At 40.2% G+C, this 24361-nt stretch overlaps 1 protein-coding gene across 48 annotated transcripts in view; it reads right to left on the bottom strand.

The window, feature by feature from the left end:
* Positions 1–24361, bottom strand: part of WNK1 (WNK lysine deficient protein kinase 1) — a 171585-nt gene that overhangs the window by 66294 nt on the left and 80930 nt on the right. For all 48 annotated transcript variants that reach the window (XM_089304486.1, XM_089304487.1, XM_089304454.1 and 45 more), the window contains exons 3-4: positions 17746–17966; positions 14963–15120 (exon numbers count right to left, since the gene is read on the bottom strand). In XM_089304486.1, the coding sequence (XP_089160612.1) occupies positions 14963–15120; positions 17746–17966 (379 nt within the window). The remainder of the gene's footprint in view (positions 1–14962; positions 15121–17745; positions 17967–24361) is intronic.

Genomic DNA, 24361 nt, shown 5'->3' with positions numbered 1-24361 from the left:
AAGTTGTAAATTCTATAGTATATAGAATTTAAAGGTATATATTTAATCTCATAATCAGGTTTGACAGTCTACTAGATCTTAAGTATATGTTATTTACAATGGGCCATTTATTTTATTAATCTTAAGTGGAAAAGAGCGTAATCATGATTCATAAAGAAAATCTCTCTAATCCATTTACTTTGTCCATCTTTCCTACAACTCTTTATTTCAGATCATTAGTCATTTCCTCAGATTACTACAATATCACTTTCACTAGGTTTTCAGTTTTTAAACTCCACAAATCCATTCCCCATTCTGTAGTCAGAATAATCTTTCTGAAATTTAAATCTGCTTGAATGCCTTAAAGGTGTTAGAATGGTTCCCCCAGTGCTTTATTTAGAATAAAGTCTAAGTTTTCCGTTCCTACCTTGCCTCTCCACATCTGGTAGACACACAGAATTATACATCCCTCATATATTACAGTATTTCAGTTCATCCGTCCTTAACACTATTTCTCTAACCTGTCCAAACTTGATTAGGCACTACCTGTAAGTACTGTTATTAATTACCTACCACCAGAATAACTATTTACTTATCATTTCACTAAAGGCAGAGAGACAAAGAGAGATCCCCCATCTGCTGGATCACTCACTTCCCAAATCCCCACAGCAGACAGAGCTGGAATACAGTAAAGCCAGGAGTTGGAAATTCAATTTGAGTCTCCCACATGGGTGGCAGGGACCCAAATATTTGAGTTATCACCTGCTACCCACTCCCGAGCCCCTTATGCATTAGCATGAAGCTGGAATGGAGAGTGGAGCCAGGACTCAAAAACCCAGGCACTCTGCTATGGGATACAAGTATCCCAACAGGCAGCATAACCATTGTGCCAAATACCTGCCCCCAAATAACTCTTTATACTATATGGTAATTATCTGATTTCTTTGTTCCTCTTCCCTTATTCAGTTCTTTAGAGACAGAGATTCTGCTTGATACAATGATTATTCAATAACTCAGATCTAGAAAATTCTGTAACACAGAAGGGAGATGAGTATTTGTTAAATGAATCCACAAGCTGTTATGGGTTGAACTGTGTCCCCCAAAATCTATGTTGTAGCTCTAACTCCTAGTACTTTACAATGTAACTTTATTTGGAAAAAGGATCATTGCAGGGGTTAAATTTAGTTAAGATGAGGTCTCTAGGTGGGCACTTATTTGGCCTAGTGGTTAAGATATGCATGTTCCATATCAGAGTACTGAGTTTCAGTCTCAGATTCAATTCTCAACTAAAGTTCTTGATTTCAGTTTCATGCTAATGGAGACCCTGGAAGGCAGGGGTTGTGGGCATTTAGGGAGTGAACTAGTGATGGGAACTGTATGTCTCCCAAGTAAGAATGATAATAAAGTAAGCTCAATGAAGTATAGGTGTGCCCTCAACTCAATAACTGGTATCCTTTTAAGAACAGAAAAGACAGGGCTGGTGCTGTGGCACAGCGCGTAAAGCTATCACCTGCAGTGGCAGCATCCCATATGGGCGCTAGTTCGAGTCTCTGCTGCTCCACTTCTGATCCAGCTCCCTGCTAATGTGCCAAGAAAAGCAGTAGAGATGGCCAAAGTCCTTGGGCCCCTGCACCCATGTGGGAGACCCAGAAGAAGCTCCTGGCTTAGGATAGGCTCAGCTCCAGCTGTTGCAGCAATTTGGGGAGTGAGCCAGTGGATAGAAGACCTCTCTCTGCCTCTCTGTAACTCTGCTTTTCAAATAAATCTTAAAAGAGAGAGAGAGACAGACAGACAGACAGGGGGAATCCCATGTAAAGACAGAGGAATTGAAGTGCTGTAGCCACAAACCAAGGAATTCCAAAAATTGTTAGCACCAGAAGCTAGCTAGAAAGAGGAATGAAAAGAGGGCCAGCATTGTGGAGTAGCAGATTAAGGAGTTGCTTACCACATATCCCATATCAGAATGCAAGTTTGAGTCCTGGATACTTTGTTTCAGATGCAGCTGTCTGCTAATGTGCCTGGGTAGGTAGTGAAGATGGCTCAAGTGCTTGGGCTCTTGCCACCCACGTGGGAGACCAAGATGGAGTTTCTGGCTCCAGGCTGGCCCCTACCTGCTGTTGTGGCCATTAAGGGAGTGAACCAGCAGACAGAAGATTACCACCCCCACCCCCATGTTTGTCTATCTCTCCCTCCCTGTCACTCTGCCTTTCAAATACATAAATATTTTTTAAAAAGAGGAAAGGAAGATTCTCCCATACATGGCGTATAATCATGCCAAATGAAATCTTACTTTGGGACTTAAGGTTCCAGAACTGTGAGACAACACATTTCTGTTGTTTTAAACTACCCTATTTGTGGCACTTGTTATGGTAGCCCCAGGACACAGATACATTTTGTGCTCGACTATCAGGTAAGCCAGTTTAAATTTCAAGGGTATGTAATTTCCTCTGTGTCTCCACACCTCTACGTCCATCTCTTCCTGGAGTTAGGTAAAAGTTGGCCAATGTGCATAGACTTGGTAAAGTAAATTTGATGTATCACTATGTGAAAAATGATTTAATTCACATATTTTTCCTCAAACAAGAGTTTGTATAGTTCTCTGAAAAATAATGGGATGGTTCAGATTTTGTTTCAATTCAATGTTTTAATTGTAAACCATTGTCATTTCAAGCAAAATCAAGACAATTTAAAAAGCAAATAAAATCCCAATCAACCTAAAGGGGAAAAAAAGGTAAACTCTCTTGAGGCAAAGTAATAACAGAAAAATAATTTACTTATACATCTTTGCTTATTATTTTTAAAAACAGACTTAAAATTTTATTGGTTATTTCACTGAATAAGTTGAGAAATGTGTATTCACCTTTTTTCACATAGGTGGACTGTATAATTACAGTGGAAGTAGATTCTGACACATCAAAAGATAATGTCTTTTTTCTCAAGAGAAACTTCTTTCAGAAGCCAATCATTTCATGTTTCACCATTTTGGTTTTCCCAGTTTTATCCCCAAATCTCTGCTAATGTAAGAACCAGCCATTTTTCTTAATTATTCTCACAAAGCATATACCAGCTCTTGCCAAAGTTTGTAATTTTTTTTACAAGATTTCAAAATTCAATCACAAATGTATTTAGAAATTATTTTATAGAGCTTAACATTAAATGCATGTTCTGCAATGCAAAGTTGATATAGTATCTGAAAATCATTGAATGTAATATGCAGTATCAATAGAATAAATAAAAAACTGTACCTGGATCATCTCAATAGATGCAGAAACAGCTTTTGATAATAACCCAGACCCTTTCATGACTCAAATATTCAACAAGCTAAGAACAGAAGAGAATTTCCTCACCATAATAAAGGGTATCTATGGAATACTCCCCAAAGAGTAGATGCTTTCTCTTTTGAGATCAAGAAAAAAGATAATAAAGACGCCTACTTTTACTACTTCTATTTAACATTGTGCTGGAAGTTCAAGGCAGAGCAACTAGGAAAAAAAAAAAAAAAACAAAAGAAAAAGAAAAAACAGGAATCTGCGTTGATGATGAAAAAGTAAAATATCTCTACTTGCAAATGACATGATCTTGTTTACAGAAAAATTCATAAAGACTCACTAAAAATTATTAGAATTGATCAATATCTAAAATCCTGTACTATCTTTTTTTTAAAAAAAGATTTATTTATTTGAAAGGCAGAGTTAGAGAGAGAGAGAGAAAGTGACAGAGAGAGAGAGAGAGACAGACTGAAATCTTCCATCTACTTGTTCACTCATCAAATGGTGGCAACAAACGGAGCTGGGCCCATCTGAAGCCAGGAGTCTCTTCTGGGTCTCCCAGTGGATGCAGGGTCCTAAGGACTTGGGACATCTTTTTACTGCCTTCCCAGGCATAGCAGAGAGCTGGATCAGAAGTGAAACAGCTGGGACTCGAACTGGCACCCATATGGGATGCTGGCACTGCAGGCAGTGGCTTTACCTGCTATGCCACAGCACAGACCTCAAAACCTGTACTATTTCTAATGGCCAAAAACTGAAATTAAGAAAACAATTCCATAAAATACATCACATAGGATGAAATTTAACAAAATAAGTACAAAACTTACACTCTGAAAACTACAATGCGGGTGAAGTATATTGAAGATCCTTATACTAAACTTTATATAGGTATACAATTAACAGCTATCAGGATTCCAGCTGATATCTCTGTAGAAACTGACAAGCTGAATTTTAAGCTGAAACAATCTTGAAGAAAAATAAAAGTTCAAGGACTCACACTTGTTGATCAAAAACTATTATAAAACAATGGTAATCAAACCATATTAAATCAGTGGAACAAGATTGAGATTCCAGAAATAAGCCCTTATATCTGTGGTCAAGTAATTTTCAGCAGGGATGCCACACCTCCAAAAGTGGAAAAGTTGTCTTTTCACAAATGGTGCTCGGACAGGCATAAGAAAGAGAATGAAGCTAGACCCTCACACCAGAAACAAAAATTAACTAAAAATGAACTAAAGATTGAATTGTAATACTAAAATTCTCAATTTAAAACAGAAATAAATCTTCATGAATTCAGATTTGGGGGTTGATCCTTAAATATGACAACAAAAGCAGAAGCAAAAAATAATTTCATCAAAATTATTTATGACCTGCGTGTTTTGGCAGACATTAAAAAAACGACACTATTGGAATTGGTGTTGTGGCATAGTAGGTTAAGCTTCTGTCTATGGCGCCAGCATCCCCTATTGCCACTGGTTGAAGTTTTGGTTGCTTCACTTCCAATCCAGCTCCCTGTTTATATGGCCTGGGAAAGCAGTAGGGGATGGCCCAAGTGCTTGGGCCCCTGCACCCACATGGAAAACCCAGATGGAGTTCCTGGCTCAAGGCTTTGTTTTGTTTTTGTTTTGTTTTGTTTTGTTTTTGACAGGCAGAGTGGACAGTGAGAGAAGAGAGACAGAGAGAAAGGTCTTCCTTTTGCCATTGGTTCACCCTCCAATGGCCACCGCGGCCGGCGCGCTGCGGCGGGTGCACCGCGCTGATCTGATGGCAGAAGCCAGGTGCTTCTGGTCTCCCATGGGGTGCAGGGCCCAAGCACTTGGGCCATCTTCCACTGCACTCCCGGGCCATAGCAGAGAGCTGGCCTGGAAGGGGGGCAATCGGGACAGAATCCAGCGCCCCAACTGGGACTAGAACCCGGTGTGCCGGCGCCGCTAGGTGGAGGATTAGCCTATTGAGCCGCGGCACCGACAGCTGGCTCAAGGCTTTGGATCAGCCCAGCTCTGGCTTTTGAGGGCTCTTGGGGAATGAACCATGGAATGGAAGATCTCAGTCTCTGTCTCTGTAACTCTGCCTTTCAAATAATATAAATAAATCTTTCTTAAAAAGAAAATGACACTTTTAAGAAAGACAAACCATAGAATGGAAGAAAATAACTGAAAAACGATCTTGTAGAACTCTTAAGTAATAAAAATACAAATAATGGGCAGGGGGCTGGCGCTGTGGCATAGTGGGTAAAACCGCTGCCTACAGTGCCATATGGGTGCCGGTTCATATCTCAGCTGCTCCACTTCCAATCCAGCTCTCTGCTATGGCCTGGGATAGTAGTGAAGGATAGCCCAAGTCCTTGGGCCCCTGTGGGAGAACTGAAAGAAGCTCCAGGCTCCTGGCTTTGGATTGGCCCAGCTCTGTCCTTTGCGGCCATTTGGGGCATGAACCAGCAGATGGAAGATCTCTCTCTCTGCCTCTCTGTAACTCTGCTTTTCAAATAAATAAATAAATAAATAAATATTTTAAAAAGATAAATAATAAGCCAATTTAAAAGCAAGCAAAGGATCTCTTTGAAAGGCCTTTTTTTAACAGTCAATAAACATATGAAAAAGACAGCCAATATCATTAGCAATCAGAGAAATGGAAATCCAAACCACAGTAAGAGATCACTTCAAATCTAGTAGGATGGTGTAGGCAAAGATCCAGAGAGAACAGAACTCTTTTATACTGAAGATGGGAATGTAAAATGATGCAGGCACTTGGAAAACAAACTGGTAGCTCCTCAAATGGCAAAACACAGGACACAACACAGCAATTTCACTCGTAGGTACAGGAGAGGACTTCGAAAAGTTTATGGGAAATGCACATATCCTCAAATTTCATTTTTTCATGAATATTTTGAAGCACCTATCCTTGCAAGAATCTGTAAACAAACAACTTTTATACCTGAATATTCACAGCAGCTCTATTCACAATAGCCAAAAGGTAGAAACACTTTTTAAATGTTCACTAATGGATGAATAGCTAAACTGATTGTGGTGTGTCCCTACAATGGAACACTACTCAGTCTTGAAAAGGAATAAAGTACAGATACTTTCTATACCATGGATGAACTTTTTAAACATTGTGATAAATGAAAGAAGCAAGTTACAAAAAGACCACACACTGGGTCTGCTACTGTGGTACAGCAGGTTGGACCACAGCCCATGACACTGGCATCTCATATGGGTGACAATTCCAAATCTAGCTGCCCCACTTCTGATCCAGCTCCCTACTCATGTGTCTGGGAAAGCAGCAGATGATGGTTGAAGTGTTTGGGCCCCTGCAACACATGTGGGAGACAACAGATGAAACTCCTGGCCCAGCCCTGGCCATTGTGGCCATTTGGGGAGTAGGTCAGTGGACAGAGGACCTCTCTGTCTCTCTCTCTCTGCCTTTCAAATAAATAAAATAAATCTTAAAAAAAAAAAATCCCACATACTATATGATTTCTTTTATATGAAATGTCCAGAATAGGGAAATAGGGAATAGAGACAGAAATAGGCTAGGGGTGTGCTATGGCACAGTAGGTTAACCCTCCACCTGTGGCGCTGGCATCCCATATGGGTGCCAGTTCTAGATCTGGTTGTTCCCCTTCCAATTCAGCTCTCTGCTGAGGCTTGGGAAAGCAATGGAGGATGGCCCAAGTGTTTGGGCCCCTGTGCCCATATGGGAGACCCGAAGAAGTTCCTGATTCCTGGCTTCAGATGGGCCCAACCTCTGGCGGTTGCAGCCATTTGGGAAGTGAAGCAGTGGATAGAAGACCTTTCTCTGTCTCTCCCTCACACTATCTGTCACTCTACCTCTCAAATAAATAAATAAAATCTTTAAAAAAAGTAAATAAATAGATTAGTGGTTGGTTATGGCTGGGTTGTGGGTAGAGATGGGAAGAATTTAGGATTAAGGAAGTGACAGCTAAAAGGTACAGATTTTTTAAAAACATATTTTACTTATTTATTTGAAAGAGTTATAGAGTGAGAGTGAGAGAGCAAGAGTGAGAGAGGGAGAGGGACAGGGACAGGGACAGGGAGGGAGAGACAGGGGTCTTCTATCTGCTGGTTCATTCCCCAAATGGCCACAATGTCTGGATATGTGCCAGGCCAAGACCAGGCGCTTTTTCTAGCATGCAGTGTCCCAGGGACTTGGGCCATCTTCTGCTGCTTTTTCAGCCGCATTAGCAGGGAGCTGGATCAGAAGCAGAGTAGCTGGAATGCTGGAGCCGCAGGCAGTGGTTTTACCTGCTATGCCATAGTACTGACCCAGTACAGAATTTCTTTTTCATTAAAACTGACTGTGGTGACAACTGCACCTACCTGTGAATATACTGAAATCATGGAATGATACATTTAAAATTGATGAATTAGATGGCATATAAAATATCTCAAGGTATTAAAACACATTTTTTATTACACACATATAATAAAAAAAATTATTCCTAATCAAGACTAACTTGGAGCATTATGCTACACAGAGTTAATCAATCAGGAACCAAATCCTCAAAGGCCCTCAAAGATTCAATAAAAATATTAAACACAAAACATTAGAGTAATAAATTTATCAAAGAAAATTCATCCAAAGAAAGCAAGATTTTAAGGACTATGAAAGCCCATGAGTTGACAAAGTAGTCATATCTATTTCAATATCTATACATTCACTTGTACATGGAATAATTTATCATATATTTACTAGTTTATTAAAAAGCTAAGGTTAGCAGCCAGAGCTGTGGAGTAGCAGGTTAAGCTGCTATCTATGGCACCAGCATCCCATATGGGCAGTGGTTTGAATCCTGGCTACTCCACTTCTGATCCAGCTCCCTTCTAATGGCCTAGAAAAGCAGCAGAAGATGGCCCAAGTACTAGAGTCCCTGCACCCACATGGGACACCCAGATGAAACTCCTGGCTCCTGGTTTCGGTCAGGCCTACCCCTGGCTGTTGCAGCCATTTGGAGAGTGAACCAGTGGATGAAGACTTCTGCCTCTCTCACTCACTCTGTAATTCTGCCTTTTAATTAAATAAGTCTAATAAGTCTTTAAAAAAAAAAGCTAAAGTTAAAAAAAATGTTAAAAATACACCCCAATAGATTTTGGGACTTTCATGTAAACAATGTATCTGAGCCTCATTAAATGTCAAACAGCTATTTATTGCTACTATCCTCCTGATTTTTTTATGGCAACAACCCTTAGTCAAACCATTCAGAAGTATCAAGTATATATTGAGATAGAAAACATTTTAGAGATGACCTAGTTACATGTCAAATATAGTAAAAATATTTTTAAACCTTGCATTTTCTTATATAGTTTCAATGCATTTGCTCTTTCAACAACTTTAGTAAGCCAAGAAGTTAAGGCTACAGTATTCATATGAGGAAATCAAGGTGAGAAATGATTTACTTGAAGTTACATAATAAAAATACCTTTAGATACACTCATACAGTCTATCTATAAATCTTCTTTAATCCATACTAATTTTAGGTATGTTTTCCTCAGCTTCAAATCTATTGGCTTATATTTCTGCCTTCATGACTTGGTTATTTATTTTAATAATAATAATCATACATTTCAGTTAAAAAGTAACAGTAACTGAATTCAATGTACCACAACAATTAAGCTAGTTCAATTTCTCAATTTTTGTTTCCCATCTAATCTAGACAGGAACTTCATTATAATTTTAAGTTGTTAGTTTTTTCATACATGTTAACATAAGCTTTATGACTGGTAGTTTTTTTTTTTTTACCTGATGTATTCTCAGTTCATAGCATAATGCTTAGTTACAAAGGTGAAATCTATCAAATGAAAAGATGAAGTGAAAAATTGAATGTATCAAAAAGAAAGAATTCCAAATAAAGTTAATTTTTCACCTATGATGCCTAATTTATCAGTATAAAGTTACCGTATTCTACTCTTCAAACTATAGTGCACAGAACTGAGAATATCAAAAACTAAGGACACCTTTCTCTCTCTCTCTCTCACTGTCCACTCTGCCTGTCAAAAAAACAAAACAAAACGAAACAAAACAAAACAAAACAAAAAGGGGGGGCCGGCGCCACAGCTCACTAGGCTAATCCTCTGCCTTGCGGCGCCGGCACACCGGGTTCTAGTCCCAGTCAGGGCACCGGATTCTGTCCCAGTTGCCCCTCTTCCAAGGCCAGCTCTCTGCTGTGGCCAGGGAGTGCAGTGGAGGATGGCCCAAGTGCTTGGGCCCTACACCCCATGGGAGACCAGGATAAGTACCTGGCTCCTGCCACTGGCTCAGCGCATTGCGCCGGCCACAGCGCGCCAGCCACAGCGGCCATTGGAGGGTGAACCAACGGCAAAGGAGGACCTTTCTCTCTGTCTCTCTCTCTCACTGTCCACTCTGCCTGTCAAAAACAAAAACAAAAACAAAAACTAAGGACAAACAAAGCAAGCTAAAGTATTACTGGTGTCACAAAAAGTCTAAAGAATTTACTCTTTTTTATATGGGGCTGATGCTGTGGCATGGTGGGTTAAGCTGCCGCCTGCAATGCTGGCATTCCAAATGGTCACTGGTTCAAGTCCCAGCTGCTCTGCTTCTGATCCAGCTCTCTGCTAATGCACCTGGGAAAGTAGTAGCAGACGGCCCAAGTCTTTGGGCACACGCACCCATGTAGGTGCGTGTAGGAGATCCAGATGGAGTTCCAGAATCCTGGCTTCAATCTGGCCCAGCCCCAGCTGTTGCAGCCATTTGGGGAGTGAACCAGTGGATGAAGATGTCTCCCTCTCTGTAACTCTGCCTTTCAAATAAATAAATCTTTAATTTTTTTTCTTTCTTCTACTTATAGATACAAGTAAAAACAATGGATTTGCTTTTATATAACATTGTTTATCAATACTTAAAAGGTATTCTGGAAGCTTGGTTTTGCTTCTCAATTCCTACTATTTTCTGAGCTATTTAAAATTCCCTAAGTGTTATGGAACAAGTGTTAGGCTAGTGGTTTGGGCAACATGCAAGATGTGGATTGAGTTCTTGGCTTCTAGCTTGCATTGTGGGCATTTCAGAAATGAGCTCTGTGCTCTCATTGTGTGTGTGTGTGTGTGTGTGTGTGTGACATAACTTACAGTTGTTAGCCAAAGCCTTTTATTATCTTCTTCAAAAAGTCATCTTTCTTTCTTTTCTTTTCTTTCTTTCTTTCTTTTTTTTTTTTTTGACAGGCAGAGTTAGACAGTGAGAGAGAGAGAGAGAGACAGAGAGAAAGGTCTTCCTTCCATTGGTTCACCCCCCAAATGGCTGCTACGGCTAGTGCGCTACACTGATCTGAAGCCAGAAGCCAGGTGTTTCCTCCTGGTCTCCCATGCGGGTGCAGGGCCCAAACACTTGGGCTATCCTTCACTGCCTTCCCAGGCCACAGCAGAGAGCTGGACTGGAAGAGGAGCAACCGGGTCAGTATCCGGCGCCCCAACCAGGACTAGAACCCGGGGTGCCGGCGCCGCAGAAGGAAGATTAGCCAAGTGAGCCACGGCGCCAGCCAAAAAGTCATCTTTCATTCTATACCTCTCAGAAGCAGCCTTATCTCACATTTCACAGAAAATAACCAGGGCCATGTACCATGCTAAGCAATCTCTAAGTGAGAAAGGATATCACTCTTAGAACAAAATAAAATTAACTGCCTTGCTTAAGATAATGTAACAACAACCAGAGCAAGGATATGAATCCGAACATTTGTCCCCCAAACCCATCTAAAACCTTATCTCAAGAAAAACACCTTCCTTCTTAAGGCTTGCAATTACACCATATTCTAGATACCTATGAATCCTGGATATTACTCTATCAATTATCTACCCCACCTCTACTACTGTAATTTCAACCTCTCTTTCTGTCTTTTGTTCCTTCCAAAAGCTTATATATGAGGTTGCACTCTTCTTTAAAAACAAAATAGTTCCCCCGAAATCATCAAGAGTTGTAAGTTCATTTTTTAATGTGTTTTAAAGATTTATTTATTTAAAAGACAGAGTGATGGAGAAAGGGGGTGGGGGGGAGGGAGAGAGACAGAGAGAGAGATCTGACAATGCCTATAACATCCAGGACTGGGTAGGCCAAAGCCAGTAGCCAGGAACTCCATCTAGGTCTCCTACATGAGTGGCAGGAACTCAAGTTCTTGAGCTATCATTTGCTGCTTCCTAGGTGCTAGATGAGGAAGTTGGATCAGAAGTGGTGGCAAGACTTGATTACTAAGCAGCAGCATAACCTGCTGTGCCATACACCTGCCCCCAACTTTTTTGTTTGTTTGCTTATCTGTTCGTTTCAAAGGTACAGAAACAGAAAACAACAGTCAGAGAGAGAGGGCTCCCATGCGCTGGCCCATCCCCCAAACGCCCACAATAGCCTGGAAAAAGGAGTGTGGAATACAATCCAGGCTTCCTACATAGGTGGCAGAAACCCAACTGCTTGAGTCATCACTTGTGCCTCCTAGAGTTCACATAACAGGAAGCTGGATGAACTCAGGTACTCAAACATGGATACATATGACTCAATCAGCATTAAACGCCTGTGATTCTTCTCACTTTTTGACTTTCCTGTAACAGCTCTTTTTGTGAAACCTTCCCTCATCCATAGTGAATTACTGTGCCTCTACTATTCTTGTTATTATCTTTATTAAAGTATTTACTATTCGAGTTCTGGTGACTCCATTTACAATCCATTCCTTACTAATGTGACTGGGAAAACAGTGGATGATGGCTCAAGTACTTGGACCCTGCTACCACGTGGGAGACACACATGGAGTTCCAGGTTCCTGGCTTCAGCCTAGAGAGAGTGAACCAGTGGATGGAAGATATCTTTCTCTGTTTCTCCCTCAATCTGCCTGTTAAACAAATCTTTTTTGTCTTGGTTTTGATACAGGCAAACCAGTATCATGTAAATTCTTTATATCAGGAAGACAGAGAAAAGTTCAACCCCTTTAAGTGAAATGAATAAACGAGTTCAGAATGTAAACTACTCTGGAAATAACATAAGATCTGAAGTAATAAAGATACAAAATCAGAATTGTGGAAGTGGAATGAAGAAAAGTTGCATCTAAGAGGTATTTGGAAAAAGAACATGATAAAACAGTAGAGAATTAAAACACAAGGAATCAAATATACCTCTTGAATAAAGGAGGAAATCATCCAGTAAAAAAAAATGTAAATTAGTGTTGCATAAATTACTGCTGAAAGAATAGGGAATAATAATAAGATACCTGAACTGGAAACAGAGATTTAGAACTCTGAGAGATAAGGCACATAGGCCTAAGATATAACTGTAGAATAATGATTATAGTGCTTATTAGAATTATCTGTAGGATTAATAAAGTACGTTTTTTTCCTGTTCCCTTCTAGCTCAAGTTGAGAATCAGTGCTTCGAGGCTTAGAATAACCTGGAGTCAGATGGGATAGGTGGATAAAGAAAACAGGTTGATAAATACATCAGAAAAGCTTTGGAACAGAGACTTGACTTAAACAATAATAAATGATAAAACAGCCTCCATTTATTATACCAGGAGTAACTTAAGAGTAATGCTGTCTTCAATGCAAATAAGAAGTACTGTATTTTACTGGATATGAAGACTATATTGGTTCTTACCATTCACACTGAATTAAACTAACTGTTCAATGTTTCATATCCATCACACAGAATTACATACCAAAGGAAAAATAAGAGAATATTCATAACAATTACAATCAAATTATAATTAATCTTTGATTACAAAATTTCTTCTAAGCCTTTGTCATGATGTAAAATTAACTTGGTCTGGGACCAGTATTGTGGTGTAGTGGGTTGAGCAGCCACCTAATGATGGCATCTGATATAATTCTTGGCGCAGCTGTTCTACTTCTAGTCAAGCTCCCTGATAATGGCCTGGGAAAAGCAGTGCTACCCATGTGGGAGACCTGGATGAAGCTCCTGGTTCCTGGCTTCAGCTTGGCCCTTTTGACCATTTGGGGAGTAAACTAACCGATGGAAGATCTCTCTCTCTCTGTCTCTTCTCTTCTTTGGGTAGTTCTGACTTTCAAACAAAATTTAATTTGGTCTACCTAGAGCCAAATGTTACCCATTAGTTTTCAAAATAATGTCAAATTTCCATTCAGATTAGCTATAAAAACCTAAATGAGTAATTTGTTTTATAAAAAATTTATTTAGGGGTCGGTGCTATGGTATAGAGGGTAAAGCTGCCACCTGCTGTGCCAGCAACCTATATGGGTGCAGGTTTGAGTCCCAGCTGCCCCACTTCTGATCAGGCTCTCTGCTATGGCCTGGGAAAGCAGTGGAAGATGGCCCAAGTCCTTGGGCCCTGCACCTGTGTGGGAGATCTGGAAGAAGCTCCTGGCTCCTGGCTTTGTACCGGCTCAGCTCCAGCCATTGCTGCCATTTGGCGAGTGAACCAGTGGGTGGAAGACCTATCTCTTTCTCTCTGCCTCCTGTAACTCTGCCTTTCAAATGAAATAAATAAATATTTTTAAAAAATTTTATTTATTTGAAAGGCAGACTGACAAATTAAAAAGAAGATACAGAAACAGAGAGATATCTTCCATCCACTGGTTGACTCTTCAAATGCCAACAACAGCTGGGCCTGGACCAGGCCAAAGCCAGGAGCCTGGAACTCCATTTGGGTCTCCCACATGGGTGGCAGAGACCCAAGCCCTTGGGCCATCTTCTGCTCCCTTCCCAGGCACATCAGCAGGAAGTCAGATTGGAAGTGGAGCAACCAGGACTCAAACCAGCACTTTGATATGGGATATGAGAATTCCAGGCAGTGGCTTAACTTGCTATGCCACAACTCCTGCCCCTAAATAAGCAATTTAAAATCAGACCTTCTAATATGTCAAAATTCAATTAAATCACATCATTAAAAAACAGGTTTGCTTGTGGGTAGTAAACCTAGCAATTAAGACACTCATGTTATACACTGGAATACCTGTGTTTGAGTCCCAGCTGGGGCTTGTGATTCTAGCTTCCTGTCAACACAGATCCCTGCGGGAAAGGAGCAGATGGCTGAAGTAGCTTGGTTCTTGCCAGTCACGTGGGAGACGTAGGCTTTATTACTTGGTGTGCATTCCCAGTTCCTGGCTTTTCAGTCTAGCCTAGCCCTGGCCATTACAGTTATTTGGGGTGTGAACTAGTGAATGGGAGCTCTGCCTTAATCTCTCAAATGAATTTTTAAACAATATATTAATGAGGGCCAGCACTGTGGCACAGCAGGTTAAACCTCATCCTGCAGTGCTGGCATCCCACATGGGTATTGGTTCAAGTCGTGGCTGCTCCATTTGCAATCCAGCTCCTGCTAATGGCCTGGGAAGGCAGCAGAGGTCGGCCCAAGTGTTTGGGCCACTGCCACCCATGTAGGAGATCAGATGAAGCTCCTGACTTTGGTCTAGCCCAGCCTTGGCTGTTGCTGTCATCATCTAGGGAGTGAACCAGTGGATAGAAGATCTATAACTCTGCCATTCAAATAAACAAAATAAAACATTTATATTATATATGAAATATATAATAAAAGCGTAAATGAATACAGGAAGGTCCAAGATAAACCAAGGGTTCTCTGCTCTCATATAACACATACCTCAACCCCTCCCTGCACCAACACTCTCTTCAGTATGCTTTCTACTGCTGTCCTCTTTCGCATGATTTATGTTATCCAGCTGGAGATTTTTTGTTAGATCTCACCCAGGGTCAACAGTAGTTAGAAGACTTACACTGGTCACTCGACGGTAGATCTGTGCAGCATTTTGGCACTCAGAGTACGGATATTCAGATGTAGCCATCTCAAGCATGCACATTCCAAAAGCATACACATCAACGGATTCATCATATTTCTCCTCATACATCTCAGGGGCCATGAACTCGGGGGTACCTTAAATTAAAAGAACGATTCAGACTCAATGTGAGCAGAAGGTGGCAGATGTCACTCACTGAAGGGTGGGGAGAAGTAGAGGTTGACCTGTAGAGAGCAGAAATTGGAGGGGCAAAAAAGGGAAAGAATGAAAGAACAAAAGAAATTAAGAAATTTTCATTAAGAAAATGAAGGAGGGGAAAAAATTCTGTTTTCCATCAAATATCTTAAAGAAGATCTTCCACTGTAAGGCCTTCACAGGAAACTGGAACAGGGTCAACTGTCCATTTGTTTACTGTTTAAAATAGATTCCTGTCATACAATATGTCAAAGTAATGTAACTCACACTGAAAGAAAAGGCAACCACCTAGAAAGGAATAAAGCAAATGTAAGATATAATGATGGATTTAAAAAGACCAAAATACTTGTCTGCCCCCTACTGAATGGTAGCTGTAAGGCTGGCATTTACAATTAGTCCCTTGCCATTAAGACTCTATCCGATCAGTTTCATTTTGTAAGTGGGCCTTGTAACGAAACCTCAATATTCACTAAGTTCTTAAAAAATAAAGTAATACTTGGGGCCGGCGTTGTGGTGCAGTGGGTGAACGCCCTGACCTGAAGTGCTGGCATCCAATATGGGCGCTGGTTCAAGACCCGGCTGCTTCACTTCCAATCCAGCTGTCTCCTTTGCCCTGGGAAAGCAGTGGAAGATGGCCCAAGTCCTTGGACCCCTGCACCCGCACGGGAGACCTGGAGGAAGCTCCTGGTTCCTGGCTTCAGATCAGCGCAGCTCCGGCCATTGTGGCCAATTGGGGAGTGAACCACTGGATGAAAGACCTCTCGTGCTCTCTCTCTCTCTGCCTCTCCTCTCTCTGCATAACTCTTTCAAATAAGAAAATAAATCTTTTAAAAAAATAAAGTGTAACTGTCTACAAAGGCCACTCACCGGAGCCCTTTTCTTGTATTTACCATTCAACCTACAGTATACAAATAAGTCTACTGCAGATAGAAGAAATATAGTGAGGGAAACTCTACAGGCAGAATGTAAATATATATATATATATATACACACACACATATACATATATATGCATACACAAACACACAACACAAATATTGAACTCTAATAGACTGATTTATGAGCACAGAGTGTGTGATCCCACAAGACTAGGTTCGCCAATGCTTCCAAAATTAAGTCTATACATTTCAAATTACAGGGCACTTCCAAGAACAGGATTGTACCCTATGACTTAACAAAGAAATAAAGAAAAAAAAATGCTTTCTGTGAAGAATGCAAAAAGGAAATTCTGCTAAAAACAACTCTTCCCTCCTTATTGTTAATTTATTGTAAGAAAATTTAAAACCAGCATTCTAAATCCTAGTTATGTAATATTCTGAGGAGAATAATACTTTTAAGATTGCAAATTACTAATTTTCTAAGATTTTCCTATTAATACTAAGGATTCTAGCCCCATTTAAAAATTAGTGAATTTTTCTTTGTCATCTTGTCTTGTAGGGGAAACAGAATAAATGTCCATGAAGATTTTAAGTTTTTAAACTGTGATACAATCCTCAAAGAGTGAAAGCTTATCAAAATAGGCACTGAATTATTTTCCCAGCTGTGATTTTCTTAGTTAAATGTACAAAAGGGTAGCTTTATTCTTTAGGTCAATAGGAGGTGATTTTGACCACTAGAGGACAGAAGGCAGCACCTGAAGGACTATAAGTAAAAGGATAGGGAGATACCACAAGCATCCAGTGGACATATGCCAGGAATGCTGTTAAATAATCCTACAATAAGTATAGCTCTCTACAACAAAGAATTGTCCAGCCCCAAATGTCAGAATTACTGAGGTTGAAAAACTGTTTTAATTTCAAAAATTATAGAGTGGAAGTAACCAAAAGTTGGTAAAACGAACTTTTCAGAATGTACTATCATTGTTTCACACTTTTACAATTTTAACAGGCAGGTAGTTTTGAATATTTATACTTAACATCTTGGAAAATAGCCACATATAAATTCTAATTCTGGGATGTGTTTGTAGCAAAGCTTGTTAAACTGCCACTTCCAATGCTGGCATCCCATACTACTGCACCTGGGAAGGCAGCAGAAGATGGTCCAAGCAGCTAGGCCCCTGCTATTCACATGCGAGACCCCAACAGCATTCAGAGACCTTCTTTTGGCCTGGACCAGTCCCAGCCATTTTGGTCACTTGGGGTATTAACCAGCAGAGAGAAGATCTCTCTCCCTCTGTCACTGTGTTAAATGAATAAATCTTGAAAAACAACCTCATCCTCCCCAAAAATTTCTCATATGAAGTGGCAATTGTGTCCAGCCCCAATGATTATAAAAATATTGCATAAAATTGAGGATCAACAAGATGACTCAATATGATTGTTGCATGAGGTTGTCAATAAAGTCCATCTTACTTCTTTTGCATGGAACTTTATAAAACATGAATAGTTCAAAAAATAATTTTATAAGCATGAATTTAGAGAATCCCAAATCTCTTAAGCAGAATTGATCCTTTTGTGGTTTCAAGTTATGAAGTTCTATATCACTTAATAAAAGCTCTGATAGGGCCAAGTTTCTAAATAAAAGAAATCAGAAGCCCAGTCAGGCTCCAAGGTATATTTGAAACATACCTATCACACTCTTGGCAAAAGAAGCACGTTTCAGGGTTGCCAGACCAAGGTCTCCAATCTTGACTGAGCCTGTAGGGCCAGTGATAAAGATGTTGTCACATTTAAGATCACGGTGAATAATAGGTGGAGTTCGAGTATGAAGAAATTGAAGTCCCTTAAGGATTTGACGGCACCAGCTTCTCAGAACTTTGATCTTCATCACTTTAAACCTTTTCAGGTACCTGGAAAAGGCACCAAACAAGTTATCAATGATATGAGTTTGTTGCTTTGAAGGATTCCATTAAATTCTAGCATACCAGTGATAGGAATATCAAATTTAGAATATTAAGATTCAGCAACCTTAAAGGTTAATGATACTTTTAGTAAGGTTAAAGGGCCAAAGAGAGTTAAGGGATACAGAAAAATAAGTCTTCTAAGAACTTTTTCATCCAAATAGTTATAGGATTAGGTAACCACAATTATTTACTATTAAAATGACTAAGGGGAAGAAGAGATAGAATTCTGCTTCTGCTAAATGGAGGGGCAGTTCTTATCAACATAGATATATTTATAAAACTCAAAAAATATATAACACAACTACTTGAAAGTTATGCAGAACATTTACAACTAGTCATAAATTGAAGGGAAAACTCACAAAGATGAAGACAAAGTAATGCTTAAGTTTTGTACTTTCTATACCTTTGCACCCAAAAGAAAACCTTAGTCTAATTTGTAGGTCAGCTAAAATCCAGACAAAAATGAAGAGAGTTTGAAATGACCACTGCATTGAGAACAGTGCAGAGAAAGTATCTGCCACAGAAACATGGCTATATTTAAGTGTAGATTAATAAAGTAAAAATTCTGTTTCTTAGTTGCACTAGCCACATTTCAAGTACTCAAAGTCACATGTGGCACAAGGTACCACTTTGGACAGTACAAATTGTAGAATAGTTCCATCATTGGAGGAAGATCTATGGGACAGTGGACATCTACAGAGGAAAGGAGAAAATCCAAGTAAGTAAGCACAGAAGGAAAATCCTGAACTCTGCATACTCTCTCTGCCAAAACTCCAGATGACCTCTGAAATATGTGAAATATATGAAATACTGGCAACCCAGCCAATGCTAAAAAAACCCACTAGATTTCGAATGCTACTCATTGCAGGGAAGATAAAGTAGGGATTGAATTGCAATGCACAATACAATGGACTTCTGAGGAAAAAAATCAACAGCACTAAAAGTGCTAATATAAAAATTATCTTTTTCTCAGTACCATTAAAATACATTTGATTAGTTAGAAGAAAATCTCTTAACACTATGGGGGTCTACAGAATATATAAATGTATCATGAAAATTATGGCATGAAGAACAGCATTAAAGAGGCTAAATCAAAGTATATCTGTGCACGGGTCATATTTTACATTAAACTGTACAGTATAAATCAAATTGTGTTAAAGATATAAACACAATTTGCAGAGAACCACTTTAAAAACACATATACACACACACACACGGAAATCTAGCTCTAAGAATAAAGCAAACAACATAATGGGAAAAAATATTTGCAAACTATACAACAGATAAAGGGTTAATAACCAGAATCTACAAAGAGATCAAGAAACTCCACAAAAACAAACAACCCACTTAAGAGATGGGCCAAGGACCTCAATAGACATTTTTCAAAAGAGGAAATCCAAATGGCCAACAGGCACATGAAAAAATGTTCAAGGTCACTAGCAATCAGGGAAATGCAAATCAAAACCACAATGAGGTTTCACCTCACCCCGGTTAGAATGGCTCACATACAGAAATCTACCAACAACAGATGCTGGTGAGGATGTGGGGAAAAAGGGACACTAACCCACTGTTGGTGGGAATGCAAACTGGTCAAGCCACTATGGAAGTCAGTCTGGAGATTCCTCAGAAACCTGAATATAGCCCTACCGTTCGACCCAGCCATCCCACTCCTTGGAATTTACCCAAAGGAATTTAAATTGGCAAACAAAAAAGTGGTCTGCACCTTAATGTTTATTGCAGCACAATTCACAATAGCCAAGACCTGGAACCAACCTAAATGCCCATCAACGGTAGACTGGATAAAGAAATTAAGGGATATGTACTCTTTAGAATACTATACCGCAGTAAGAAACAACGAAATCCAGTCATTTGCAACAAAATGGAGGAATCTGGAACACATCATGCTGAGTGAAATAAGCCAGTCCCAAAGGGACAAATACCATATGTTCTCCCTGATCGGTGACAACTGACTGAACACCAAATAGGAAACCTGTTGAAGTGAAATCGACACTATGAGAAACGGTGACTTGATCAGCATAGCCCTGACTGTTAATGAACAACTTAATACATTATCCCTCTTAGTAGTTTTTTTGTCTGTTCTACTTAATATGACTGGTTTAATTCTGTAATTAATACACAGTTATTCTTAAGTGTTGAAATTTAACTGAAATGTGATCCCTGTTAAACATAAGAGTGGGAATAAGAGAGGGAAGAGATGTACAATTTGGGACATGCTCAAGCTGACTTGCCCCAAATGGTAGAGTTAGAAACATACCAGGGGACTCCAATTTAATCCCATCAAGGTGGCATGTACCAATGCCATCTCACTAGTCCAAGTGATCAATTTCAGTTCACAATTGATCATAATGAAAGGACTAAGAGTCAAAGGGAACACATAAACAAGTCTAGTACCTGCTAATACTAACCGATAGAATAAATAAAGGGGAGAGTGATCCAACATGGGAAGCGAGATACTCAGCAGACTCATAGAATGACGGATGTCCTAAATAGCACTCTGGCCTCAGAATCAGCCCTAAAGGCATTCGGATCTGGCTGAAAAGCCCATGAGAGTATTTCAGGCATGGAAAGCCAAGACACTCTGGCAAACAAACAAACAAAAACACCTAAATGAAAGATCTCTGTGAGTGAGATCCCAGTGGAAAGAACAGGTCTTCAAAGAAGGAGGTACCTTTCTCTGAAGGGAGGAGAGAACCTCCACTTTGACTATGACCTTGTCTAAACAAGATAAGAGTCGGAGAACTCAAGGGGCTTCCATAGCCTTGGAAACTCATGACTGGTGCATAGGGAGATTACTGATGCCATAAACAGGAGTGTCAATTTGTAAAGTCAACAACAGGAGTCACTATGCACTTACTCCTCATGTAGGATCTCTGTCCTTAATGTGCTGTACATTGAGACTTAATGCTATAACAAGTACTCAAACAGTATATTTCACTTTGTGTTTCTATGGGGGTGCAAACTGTTGAAATCCTTACTTAATGTATACTAAACTGATCTTCTGAAAAAAAAAAAAAAAAAAGAAGAAGAAGAAATTATCAATTCCCAACTTGACTCTCACTGGGATTAAACATGACAATAGGTCTGATCTGATTTCATCATCATTTAAAAAATCATCTATTATTTTTCACTTTATGTTTCTGTGTGGGAGCAAACTGTTGAAATCTTTACTTAATGTATGCTAAACTGAACTTCTGTATATAAAGAGAATCGAAAATGAATCCTCATGTGAATGGAAGGGGAGAGGGAGGGGGGAAGGGGAGGGTAGTGGGTGGGAGGGACGATATGGGGGGGAAGCCATTGTAATCCATAAGCCGTACTTTGGAAATTTATATTCATTAAATAAAAGTTAAAAAAAAAATAGTGAAACTACAGGGGCTGGCACTGTGGCGGGTTAAGCAGCCCCCTGCAAAGCCGGCATCCCATATGGGCGCTGGAACGAGGCCTGGCTGCTCCACTTCTGATCCAGCACCCTGCTATGGCCTGGGAAAGCAGTAGAAGATGGCCCAAGTCCTTGTGTCTCTGCACCTGCATGGGAGACCTGGAAGAGGCTCCTGGCTCCTGGCTCCGGATTGGCACAGCTCTGACCATTGAGGCCAACTGGGGAGTGAATCAGTGGATGAAGACCTCTCTCTCTCTCTCTCTCTCTCTCTCTCTCTCGATGTAGCTTTCTCTCTGATTTTCAAATAAATAAATGTTTAAAAAAGCATAGTGGAACTACAATGAAATTCTACCTCATTTGGGTAAAGGAAATTGATAGCAAAAGTAGGTTTTATAGGTTACAAATTAAATCATATCAGTAAGGGTGATGGAAGGGCTGCATGGGAAGGAGTAAAAAGGGTGTTTTTTTTTTTTTTTTAGTATGATGAAAATGCTCTATCTTAAGGATCTTGGTTATAGGAGTGAATGTCTTCGTCAAAAGTCACTGATTCACTACAATTATGATTTATGCTATTGTATGTAAGTTTAACTGTGATGAAAAGAAAACATACAAATATTGTATATATTTCATTTCTAATGAAATGCATTTATTTGGGAATGAATAAGATTGATGGGAGATGAAAAGACAGATGAACAGAATGTAGTAAACAAATTCAGCAAAAAGTTGTTAATGATTTTAACTGTAAAATCAAAAAATTTTACAATAAAATGTTGGGGGCCTTAAATGTCATTATATCTCCTTATAAACTTCCAATTTTTAACAAAAAATATGAACCTAAATAAATCTTTAAAGGGGTGGGGGGTAGGAGAGGAGAGGACAAATAAAATCTACCTATCCCATAAGTCATGGTTTAGATTACCCTAAACAATGGGAACAAATCATACTTTATTCTCAACTGCTTTTAAAATGAAAATTACACTCCTTCCAGCCAATGCCCAGCAATAAGCATCTCCGAACAACTGGCACAAGCGTTGTAAGACTGGGAGAAAATGTAAGCTCTACTGTAAGTATGAGCTGGGCGGCCTGGAGGCCAACACTAACTAAGATAATCCACCCCCTCCCCGAACATAAATACAGTGCAGGTGTGAGGAGGTAACTAGAAGTATCGCACCTTGAGGCTAGATGTGAGGAACATCTCCTGGGGCTTCAAGTATTGTACTAGGAAATCAAGGATTACTGATGTTGTCTACAATGTCTCTAATAACAAGCTGGTCTGCACCAAGAGGCTGGTGAAGAACTGCATTTTGCTTATAGACAGCACGCCGTATCAACAGTGGTACAAGTCTCACTATGCATTGCCCTTGGGCTGCAAGAAGGGGGCCAAGCTAACTCCTGAGGAGGAAGAAATTTTGGGAAAAAAAAAAAAAAAAAGATCAAAGAAAATTCAGAAGAAATATGATAAAAGGAAAAGTAATGCCAAAACCAGCAGCCTTCTAGAGGAGGAATCCCAGCAGGGCACGCTGCTGCTGTTATTTTTGTTTGTTTGTTTTTTGTTTTTTTTTTTTTTTTTTTTTTTTGACAGGCAGAGTGGACAGTGAGAGAGAGAGACAGAGAGAAAGGTCTTCCTTTGCTGTTGGTTCACCCTCCAATGGCCGCCGCGGCCAGTGCGCTGCGGCCGGCGCACCACGCCGATCCGATGGCAGGCAGGAGCCAGGTACTTATCCTGGTCTCCCATGGGGTGCAGGGCCCAAGGACTTGGGCCATCCTCCACTGCACTCCCTGGCCACAGCAGAGAGCTGGCCTGGAAGAGGGGCAACTGGGACAGAATCCAGCGCCCCGACCGGGACTAGAACCCGGTGCGCCAGTGCTGCAAGGCAGAGGATTAGCCTAGTGAGCCGCGGCGCCGGCCACGCTGCTGCTGTTTCTTCCTTTTTAAAAAACATTTTTAGGTTAGCATATGCTAAAGAGGAGAAATGGGTAAATTGCATCTTTGTTAAAAATATTTATTTATTTTATTTGAAAGGCAGAAATACAGAGAGAAAGAGAGAGAGATCTTCCATCCACTGGTTTACTCCCCAAATGGCTGCAACAGCCAGGAGCCAACAGCTTCTTCTGGGTTTCCCCTGTGGGTGCAGGGCCCAAATACTTGGGCTATCCTTCACTGCCTTCACAAGCACACTAGCTGGGTGCTGGATCTGAAATGGAACAGCTGGAATCAAACATCCTATATGGGATACTGGCACTATAGGCAGTGGCTTTACTCACTACGTCACAGCACAGACCCCAGGGCAAGCTTCTTTTATACACTGTACACTGCATTAAGATTCACTGGTGTGGCTGAACAGATGGCTATGTACTAGAGGGCAAGGAGCTGCAGTTTTGGAAAATCAAGGCCTGGAAAGGTAAACAAGTCCTCCTTCATGGTTTATTGTTCAAAAAAAAAAAAAAAAATTGGCTGGTGCTGTGGCTCCAGCATCCCATATGGGCACCGGGTTCTAGTCCTGGTTGCTCCTCTTCCAGTCCAGCTCTCTGCTGTGGCCCAAGAGGGCAGTGGAAGATGGCCCAAGTGCTTGGGCCCCTGCACCCACATGGGAGACCAGGAGGAAGCACCTGGCTCCTAGCTTCAGATTGGTGCAGTGCCGGCCATAGCAGCCATTTGGTGAGTGAACCAATGGAAGGAAGACTTTTCTCTCTTTCTCACTGTCTATAACTCTACCTGTCAAATAAATATTCTAAAAAAATGAAAATTACACACACTTTGACTTATATTTCATTTTAGAAACCTATTTTACATTCACCCATATTAACAAAGAAAACCTTTATTTTTGCTAAAACAACTTATTTTAAAGCATACATATACATACATGATTACTGTAGCACTGTACAAAGTGAGAATAAGGATAAGAAGAGATCCAATCTGCTTCATCAAACCATAAATGCA

Source organism: Oryctolagus cuniculus, chromosome 9 (genome assembly GCF_051225735.1).
Source record: "Oryctolagus cuniculus isolate XC-2025 breed Fujian yellow rabbit chromosome 9, ASM5122573v1, whole genome shotgun sequence".
Taxonomy (NCBI): domain Eukaryota; kingdom Metazoa; phylum Chordata; class Mammalia; order Lagomorpha; family Leporidae; genus Oryctolagus; species Oryctolagus cuniculus.
This window is presented reverse-complemented; position numbering and strand designations above follow the sequence as displayed.